At 47.4% G+C, this 10,606-nt stretch overlaps 1 protein-coding gene across 1 annotated transcript; it reads left to right on the top strand.

The window, feature by feature from the left end:
• The first annotated feature begins 762 nt into the window (after positions 1-762).
• Positions 763-9,083, top strand: cmpk (cytidylate kinase). Its single transcript, XM_080010769.1, has 6 exons — positions 763-972; positions 2,123-2,269; positions 2,535-2,687; positions 2,791-2,867; positions 7,794-7,890; positions 8,953-9,083. The coding sequence occupies exons 1-6, from the start codon at positions 838-840 to the stop codon at positions 8,992-8,994; spliced, it is 651 nt and encodes a 216-aa protein (XP_079866895.1). The 5' UTR covers positions 763-837; the 3' UTR covers positions 8,995-9,083.
• Positions 9,084-10,606: the final 1,523 nt, after the last annotated feature.

Genomic DNA, 10,606 nt, shown 5'->3' with positions numbered 1-10,606 from the left:
TGCACGTCGGCGCCCCTTGATCCCGGTGCTCAGGCTGCGGCTCCGTGTGGTCATGTCAAGCGGCGACGGGGCAGCAGGTGCGTCCGCGGGCGGCTGGGTGCCTTTGTGTGCGTGGCGCGTAGCAGCCTACATTTGTTGTCGATGCCCTATGATTAAAAAATAAAATACAACAAAAAAAAAAAAAAAGAAAAGAAAAGGGGAGAAGATCACCATACGCGCTCCCGCTACAGCTCCATTCCTCTCGACCCGCTGTGTCCGACGAAGATCTCGGCAAAGGCGCGAGGCTAAAAGCGACTCATCCCGGAGCGACCTGCTTTTTGGCGTGTTGTTTTTTTTGTTGCGTTTTCCTCATAATGCACTCCCTCCCATTCTTGTAATCGGGTATGCATGAATGGTGCATCATGAATGGAGGCGCACGCAGAACACAAAAAAAAAAAAAAAAAAAAAAAAAAAAAGGTTGAATTATTCACCGGGACACCGCGGCGATCGCCCGGTCACCCGCTCCGTCCGCCGAGCCTCCTACGCCAAGCGAGCATCTCTGAAACCTTTGGGTCTCGGGGTTGTTCGACTCGGAGGTGCTGATGCTGGAGAGGCGAGCGACGTGGGCGGGGCGCCGCCCGACCTCTGGGGTGGGCGCGGCGTTGTACCGTCAGCCGCGCCCACCCTCCGGCGCCCATTGGCCAAGGCCGTCGGTTGGCGGAAGCGGCGTCGCCTCCGCAATTCGACTTCCCCACTGACACGCATTCACCGGCAGTTCAGCCCGCGGTCCGCTCCCGTCGCCCGGCCCTCGTCCTCCCCGTTTTTCGTCGCTCCGCGGTAGCCTCTCGTGGCCGGTTTATGGTTTTCCGGTTCCTCGGTACCCTATCCCAGAAGCTTTTGTACGGGGTTGGAGTGACGATGAAGCCGCAGGTTGTGTTCGTGCTGGGCGGGCCCGGCGCGGGGAAAGGGACCCAGTGCTCCAGAATCGTGGAGGTAAGGAGGTACCGACAATACAAAAAAAAAAAAAAAAAAAGGAAGAAAGAAGGGTTCGTTTGAGATCCAGATTATTCACCCGCTGTTTGGCAAACAACACGTTCAGGGCGTTTCCTAAAATCGCAGCCTCAAGCTTTTTGTATGACCAAGTATCTCACTTCCGGTCGCCCTCTGCTAGCCGGCTAGCCGGTTAGCCACAGAGGTGGTCACAGGTCATTTCAAATTGCTCTTCATCGTTTTTGGGGTTTTTTTTTTTTGAACGGCTGCCGTGACAGATGTTCAGTGCCACCCATTGGCGATTCAACCCAACAACGAAACAACTGTAATTCCACACGCGTTTATCGCGGGTAACCTTTCATCTCACGTTACAATGCACACTGTTTAATTTAATAGTTGCTCCAGCAGCACAGAGTCGCTTCTCTATTGACGTTTTTAGTGGTTTGTGTCCCGTAGACACCTGTGTCGATGTGTCGATTATCAGATTTGAATGGCTGTGTTTCTTCACGCAGTGTGCAAACTCTTAGACGTCGATGCTTAACTCTGCACATTACACGTTCAATGGAAAAAAACAACAAAAAACATTTAAAAAGCTTCTGAGGCAAAAACGTGAACACAAATATATCAAACCGTTAGTCACTCGGATCCACCTACGCCCGTGAAGCCTGGGATCCATGAAGGCTGTCCCCGGTTTCATTCATTCATTCATTCATTCATTCATTCAAGTTCAAGAGATTATTTGTCACAAACATATACATACGGTCATACATGTCAGATTTTTGTGTCTCTTACATTTTGACAGGCAAAGAAAACATTTCCACGCCTTCATTTGAGCTAAAGGGTGTTGCCTTCCTTACGTGGCTCGCCTTGAATGGCAGTTTTGACATAGAAAGTCCATTCATCCATTGAACAAGGATTGGCCTGTTGCCCTGATCTGTGAGTGAGACAGAAATTGCAACTCTTCTCCCCGCCTGCAGTGTCAAAGTGAAAAATGATTAATTTTGCCCAACTGTGTCCAATTTCACCACGTCCTTAATTGGGTCCCATAACCAATTAAGGATGTGCTTAAGTTGATAATCTCATTCCTTATGTAACCAAATGTCAGATTTCTGCTTGTTTTACCTCAAAAGCAAACCAATTATTTCCATCTCAGAACTACAACTACACCCATCTGTCAGCCGGAGACTTGCTGAGGGCAGAGCGAGCGAGGGAGGGCTCTGAGTTTGGACTGCTCATTGACAGCTATATCAAAGAGGGAAAAATTGTCCCCGTAGAAATTACCATCAACTTGCTGCGGAAGGTATGTCCCAAATCGAGACACTGATTTAGACAAGTCAATTGCTTGTGTTTGCATAGCAGTTGACCGTTTTGAATGTTTTTTTACCCATGTCAGTCAAGTTGGTCGGTGCAGTCTACAGTGCAGGTGTGATTGGATATTTGGAATGTATTACTGTATATTGATTTTATTATGCCCGCCTTCTTCACTTGAATCATGCTGAATTAAAATTTATTTCATGTTATGTTGTATTTTTCAATGTTTATTCTGTCAATATTGGTTCTGTCAGGCTATGGAAGAGACGATTCAGACGGACGAGAAGAAATTCCGCTTTCTTGTAGATGGCTTTCCTCGCAATGAAGACAACCTCCAGGGGTGGACCACAGTTATGGATGGAAAGGCAGACGTCAAATTTGTGCTTTTCTTTGACTGTAGCAATGAGGTAGGTCACTAAAGCCAGCCAAAGACACTCTTGTTGTAACATTTAGGCTTCTGGCTGAAAAATTGAGCTTGTGAAACATTGTCTGCCTCCCGCTCGTCTACAGGTTTGCATTCTCCGATGTCTAGAAAGAGGAAAGAGCAGCGGCCGTACCGATGACAACAGAGAAAGTCTGGAGAAACGGTAAGAGTCCTGCTGTGTAGCCGGATGCCTAAAGACACTCTGCGCAGGAATTTGTTCGATTTGTAATGTATAAGACTTTTCATTGGCTCTACTGCCCAAACAGCCTGTGTAGATAACTTACCCTCCACCTGCTTCTCTGCTTCCACAACCTGTTTTGAGTCTGTTTTTGTAGGGGATTCCTTTTACATGCACACCAAATTGCTGGTCACTTCAAACTTGGAAGTTCTGCACACATTTTCCCCCTTGTGGAATAAAAGGGGAGTCCACTGAGCCCCCTTCCCTTTTCTATCTTTAATGCATGTTACGCCGTTCCAGAATACACATGCTCTCCTTTGACTTGCTTTGTCAGAACGAAGGAAATCCCAATATGCTCTTTTGAGGAAAGACTTTCACCCTTAGACTGATGGTAATTTACAAAACCAATCTGCTGTTGTTAATACATCTTACAGTTATGAATTTAGATAGGCAACCCAAGTAATTTGAACGACTGCAGAAAAACTAGCCATGTTAAGACTGTACAGTGTAAATCATGTCGACAGAAGTTAACGCGATTTATACTGTACTTGGGCTATAGAAATCGCACAGAGCTCTAACGTGACCATTGAAACCCGCTATGTTTTGATTATTAATGTGCAACGCACCCTGTTGGAGTTGTAATGACTATTGCCTCATATGAAAGATTAAAGACACTTTTTTTTAGCAGGACATTTGTAGCAACTTTGCAATGGTGGATGTAAGTGTAGCTAGAAAGGCGCTGATGCGCGCGTGTGTGAGACACCTGGCAGGGTTTTTATTAGACTCAAACGGGTACACCCGAACAGAAGTGTGACACACTGGTACAACCCCTGCGGAGTGGAGAAAGCCGAATTTTCCTTGGACTCAGGAGAGAGGGGAATCTGTCAGTAGACCTTGGTCTCCCTCCACTCCTTTAGGAGGTTAATGTGTTAAATCTGAGTCACCCTACCCCTTTCTGACTGCTCAACCTCATAATCGATGTCCCCAACCCCCGGCGAGACCACAAAGGGCCCGTGCCACTTTTGACATAGGGAGCTAGACGTAGGGAGCAATACCAACACCTTGTCTCCCGGTGCAAATTGTCTGTCAGGTCCCTCTGTTGTAAAAGTAGCACTGGCATTTCTGAGCCCGGAGCAAATTCTCCAATAACAAGCCCCCCAGCTTGTGAAGTTTTGCTCGCAGGTCCAAAACATACTAAACCTCGTTCTTACTTGTGCTAGGTCCTTCCTCCCTGTTTTGTTTAATTAGTTCTAGCACACCCTGGGGTTTCCTGCTGTAGAAGAGTTCAAATGGAAAAAATCTCTTGGAGGCATGGGGAACCTTCCCCACCGCAAACAACAGAGGGTCCAACCATTCATCCCAATTACAGCTATCGTCATGCACAAACTTACAAACCATGTTCTTCAGCATCTTATTGAACTGCTCCACCAGGCCGTTGGTCTGGGGGTGGTACAAGCTGGTCCAAATTGAGCGAATCCAATAGCCCGTAAAGTTCCTAAAGTGTACGTGACATAAAGGAAGCGCCCTGGTCGGTCAGGATTTCCTTCAGAGGGCTGTTCGGTAAGGTCGGCTGTCGGGTCCTGGCTATCCCCCCCTGTTGGCGGACGCCGCATGCGCTGGGGCCCAGCTCAATTTCGCGGGGCTTGGTGCCGGTATGTGGGGGGCCGCAGAGCCCTGGGATGCGCCACACCACAACACATGCTTGCACACACACGCACATGCACATGCTTTGATGGTGGCCGGTGAAATGGATCCTCTGCTTTTGACCCATCCTGGCTTGTCCTTCCTCCGGGGGCACAGCCAGGAGCAGTGGGCAGCATTCGTGGACGCGCCCGGGGACCAGGTGATAAATGTCCATTGCTGGTCAGACAATGATGGGTGCATGTTTTTGGTGGGGGTCCTTACTGACGTGAGGTGGAGGAAACCCCATGTGAGCACGGGGTGAACATGCAAACTCCACACAGAAAGGCACCGGCGGGTTTTCTGTGTGGAGTTCCGGGCCAGGTGCGGCCAGGTGCGGGCCTCCTTGGACTTCCAGGGCCTGCCCTACATGGTGGTGGAAGAGATGAAGTGGTTGGCCTACAGCAAGGTGATGCTGAGTCAGGAAGAGACACAGCACCTGTACCCGGACAAGGAGGAGCAGTTAGCTGTTGCATCATTTTGGCCAACGTGTACCGGACCACTAGTGAGGCCTTGGCAGGACCTGTACAAGGTCATCGACGACTGGGTGGCCGCCATCGGCAGGCAGAAGAAGTTCATGGGCGGATATCGACCCAATCTGGCGGTGTCGGGGTCCTGATGGTCATGGAAGGCCTGGGCCTGCCGCACTCAACCATGAGGGGCGCCACTGAGACCCGTGGGGCGCCAGAGGTCCAGCGCTTCCACTCCCAGGACGGGGATCCTTAAAAACGCTGTGAGCTTCCAACGCACCGATGCTTTCGACACCTTATTCATATACGGTAATACCGCCAGCTTACAGAACTGCATTCTGGGGAAAAATGGCAGTTGTCTAGTTTATCCTTGCTGGGAATAATAGTCCAGGGAATAATAATATGTCCAGGGAATAATAGTGCTGCTTTAAACACCTAGTGGAGAGCTAGAGTTTAGAAATAACTTGGTATAATTGGCCAAATTGGGAACGCGTTCTGCCCAGATGCTATTCCCTCGGACGGCTTTAAAACCGTCTGAGTTACAATGTGGAGGAAGTCAAGTTTCTCATCTTTGTTTCTCCTCCACCGCAAAACTTGTTTGACTGCGTTCCCCATCATAGCTCTAGCAGCCTCATTGGCGGTTGATCACGGTTTGCCGCTACGCCCCCTTCACTCTTTAGAGGATGAATTGAGGTGAAAAGCAGGAAGTGACCTTTAACGGTTGTAAGGGATTTTCCTGCTGAAATAAAACTTAATTTTCTTCCATGGTTCAGCATTGTTCATCTTCCAGATAATGTTTAATTATGCAGGATTTGTGTGAATGTTGACAAATGCAATTACTGTTTAGCTTAGTTCTGCTGGGTTGGAGTTCACTGTACATAATACACACTTTAAAACCAAATTCTGAATCCGTGTTGAATAATAATAAAAAAATAAAACATTGAATAAAGTAAATAAACAAAAAAAAAAAAAAAAAAAGGATTTCGGAATCCCAACTTGGGAGATGACCTGAAAAAGTGCCCGTGGCACACTTTTGGCTGTGATATTGCTCAATGGCACCACCTTGAGGTACTGGGCTGCATAGTCCACTAGGACCAACACAAAACGATAACCGCAGGCACTGCGGTCTAACGGCCCGATGAGGTCCATACCGAGTCTGTTGAACTGTGCATCAACAGCGCAGTTGGTGTAGCCAGAGGATTGACTAATTGGCACTCGGGATATGCGGTGTACCACCTAGGCACATCTGCCCATATGCCTTGCCAATAGAAGCAGGCCATTATCCGCTGCCGTGTTTTATCGTCTCCGAGGTGACAGGCCATCAGGTTGTGGTAAGCCGGAAAAGCATGGAAAGCATTTCCCGACGGCTTTTCGGAACCAACAATTGGGTTATTTCCTCTCCTGATTGAGTGTCAAGCCTCACTCGACATAAACTTTCCCTAATCCCTGAATAATACGGGTGAGTTAGCGTGGCATCTGGGCACATCAATATGGCATCAATTTTAACTACCCTCTTACTAGGGTAGGGTGTCATCCCACAACTACTCTAGCGGAAAATTGTCCGGGGGTGATCAATGGGACTGGAGAGACCCTCACCCCCCCATGGTGCTCCTCCACTCCCGACCACTGACGGCCCCTCCGCATCACCACGCAACACTCACATTTCCATACAGACTGTGAGCGCACTCCCCCAGCCTCCTTCATTAAATCCTGGCCAATCCTGGGGAGTGCGACAAGCGGGATCTAACCGCAAGGGGCAGTGCCGCCGGATGCGATTGGGCCGCCCGCAGTGCCAGCATCTTGGGCCTTGTGCCGGCTCCCAGTGGTAAGCTGCCGTGTGGCAGTACACCTCCGCATGGTCCTCCACCAGCGTGGCAGGCTGGCAGGACGGTGACAGGGGACCCACTGGGCGGTCCTGAATGGAAGGTCGAGGAGGAAGTGCTCCAGCGCTACCAGGTCGATGATCTGGTCCGGAGACCAGGTCTCAGCCCCCTCCGGGCTGCGTCCTGCAGGTGTTGTGTAAAGGAGTGGCCCAAGGTGGTGTAGTCCAGTCCCCCAAACCACAGGCGGTGCCACTCCGGTGTTCTCCCCACGCACTCCAGGACTGCCCTCCTGACGTCGTGGTAGTCCCGGCACCGGGTGCTGGTATTCTGTGCGCAGCTTGCTTGCCTGCTCGCTTCCCACGTCAGGTGCAGGCACCGCGCTCTCTCCTCGAGGTACCACCCGGCCGCCTCCGCCGTCATCTCAAACGTGGCATCGTCGTCCCCAGTCATCTTCTGTAGGCTGCTGCTCAGAAGGGGGGCAGCCTGACGTTCCTTGCCCTGGATCCGCCGCTGGACCCGCAGTAGCCTTTGCTTCCCGGTCCAGCACCTGTCCCTCGCCATCTTCTCAAACTGGTGAGCCTGCGCTGCCTGCATGGTGGTGAAGAAGGCCATCATCCGCTCCTGCGTGGACGGTGAGCTGCCTTCTGTGGCGCCCCCCTCCATAGTCCCTCTTAAGGCACCATTTGTGGACAGCTCTGTCCACAGACAAGGGTTCAGGGAGGGAGGGAGACGGAGACGCGTGTGCGTCTGTGTGTGTGTGTACTGTACGTATACTGTATATGTCAAAATGTCAGAGCCATGCGTCACTTTTCTTCCAATGTGCTTGTTGTCTGGTACCTGCATGCTCCTTTCCACCTTATTTGCTTCTTGTTTGAGTCTCTTGCTTTCTGACCTTTATAATTAACCCTTTTTTTTTTTTTAATCTTTGTTTGTTGCAGGATCCAAACTTACCTGCAGTCCACACGACCAATCATCGACCAGTATGAGAAGCAGGGCAAGGTGCGCACTGTAGACGCCTCTCGCAGCTTGGACGAGGTGAATTACACAAGGATTTCAGATGAATCTCGGATTGAATTCAATGTGCTTTATTTTGCCATATTTTTGGGGGTTTTATTTGGGGGGAGGGGCATCCCCAGCATGACAAAACATGGAGCATGCATTGCTGACCTAAATAGAATATCCTGGACAGGCAAACAAAGGGTAAGGGTTTGTTGATGGAGGCGACTCACCAATTGCAAGATGGTTCTGACGTGGTCACTGACGGGCCGCTGCCGTCGGTGCAATCGACCACTACCTCTTCTCAGCTTGCAATCACTGTGGTTGCTCATCACTGGTGATCGTCTCTTTGCGGTGGAGTTATTTTGGTGCTCGCGAGCCCCACTGACTCTTCTGGGCAAAGAAATCATTCCTCTCGCCGGCCGGCTTGTCTACATGTCAGACGTCTTTGACTAATATAGTCGTTTAGTCACTGAGCTGAGTTGGCCAGCAATGATGTGTTTCAAACTATGCATCAAGGGAAACATTGTCTTCAGAATTGGAAATCGAGCTTCATTATGTAACACTATTTCTTCAGATAGGTCATTTCATTGGAATGGATGTGTGGATTGTTGTCAATGAGGCCAGATTATTTATTTATTTTAAAATTGTTTATTTGTCGCTTTGTTTGTTTATTCATGTTTGTTTGTTTTCGAAAACAAAGTAACATTTTAATCATTTGTAATTTTGGAGGCTAGCTTTTTCAGCTCGTTAAATGCTTTGGGAAGATCAGACGAGAAGAAAAAAAATCATATTTTGGCCATTGTTTAAGTGCTTGTTGGGTGTTTTAAGAGTCAATTATAGTGGAAATCTCACAGGATCCCACTAGATGGCGCTTGATACTGTCTTTAACCTGAAGAGAACCAATGGAATAGATTAATGGGGGGGAAAAAAACAAAAAACAATAGCTTTCAAAGCGTCTTCTTTTTTTCTTTTGTTTTCTCCTATTTGTTGCAGTAAAATATAAAAATATCCGCAATGTCATTCAAAAGATATTTTTTTTTTGTAGATAACCTAAATAGCAAATGGCATTTATATTATATGTTTTTTTTTTTTTTCTAGGTGTTTGCTGACGTGAAGGCCATCTTGGACAAGGAGGGTTGAGCCTCACCAACTGCCAACGACTGTACTCTTCACATTAACCCTTTTTAGTTTTCTTTTTATCAACTGCAGTTACATTTTTTTCCATTTCAAAAATGACTTTGTACCCACCCACCCCCCACCCCCCACCCCCACCAACACATTTCCTGTATCTGTTCCTAAACGCCACTCTGCTCGTTTTAAGAGTGTGTGTTTGTGTGCACTATATCTACATGGGCGTGACTGAGAAACGGATAACAACACGGCTGTGTGTGTGAGATCTGTTGTGTGGAGCTCACTAGAGCACACACACACACACGTATGTTTACGGTGGAAGCAGATCTGTCAGTGTCTTCTCGTCGCTTAGAGCAGGGTGTTCCTAGTGGATTATCCAGAGCAGCTGTGATGCCGCTCGCAGTCCAAGTCGCTGTTTGTTTTAGCTTTTTTTTTGTTGTTTTTTGTTTTTTGTTTTGTTTTTTTACATCCACAGCTCACAATAGAAAACGACCGGGCTGTTCTACACACAAGAATTTTTTTTTTTTTTTTTTTTTTTCCCCCCCCCACAGGGGCCATTGGCGTCTGCCTGGTCTACCAATAAAACACATTCAACAACTGAAAAACAAGAAGAGGACTGGAGCAACAAAGCAGGCCCCATTTCATTGAGGAATATTTATTTAAGAAAAAGAAAAAAAGTTGAGTTTAGAGAACTTAACCTGCCAAAAATGTGGAAGGGGCATGAGTAGTCTGCTGCGTTAATTCAGGATCTCTTTTGCTGACTTTCTCCCATTTCTTCTCTCTTCCATGGTCAATTGTTTAGTGCTTTGTCTTTAAGTGGTATAAGAAAAAGCTTGGTTTTCCTGTTCACAGTATAACTTAAAATGAATAGGACCCATAGAAAAAAAACCCAACACTTACTACATCTGGCTGGGTTCCACATGAACAAAAAATGAATTAAAAGACTGAAAATCACTTGTTTTCTTAGAAACATTAGTTTACTGTTTTGAACCTTTCAACTGTAAAAGAAAGAAGGGTGGTCATGAAGATCTTCTTAACATTACCGCACCCGCTGTTGCCTCACACTTTGTTGTACAGTGAAGCAGCAGAGGGCAGTGCTGCATCTTTCATTATTTTGAGTGTTGTTGTATTTGTAGTGGCTTTACTTTCTCCAAATAGGCCCAGCAGAGCCACAAGTGGACAAAGCCAAGCCACAAATCTCGGGGATTTGGTTGCCAATTTCCACTTAACCTGATGCCTTGAAATGTAAGATCTGCCAAGAGGCGCAAAAGGTTATGACTCAACTATGCTGGATGGCCAGGCTTAAAAAGGGTCTAGTCCCTAAGAGGGAAACCAGTATGATTTAACAATTGATGACTACTGCCTCTCATTATTGTTCTAACAATGATCAGAGCCAACCATTGATACCTCTAATCAACAGGGAATTATTACTGAAGGGCCACACAATGCATTAGTCAATGTTTTGTTTAGCGTCTGTGCTCATTTCCTAGAAGAAAATATGAAACGACATTTCTTTTATTACATAAGGCATTCTTTATTTTGCATAATCTTTTTAAATTATATTTCTTTATATATAAACTCTGCAGTTACAATCATGTATGTGTGTTGTGTGTGTGTGTTG

Source organism: Zeus faber, assembly GCF_960531495.2.
Source record: "Zeus faber genome assembly, chromosome: 12".
NCBI classification, from domain to species: Eukaryota; Metazoa; Chordata; class Actinopteri; order Zeiformes; family Zeidae; genus Zeus; species Zeus faber.
The sequence above is the reverse complement of the archived record's forward strand: the minus strand, read 5'-3'. Positions and strand labels throughout refer to the sequence as shown.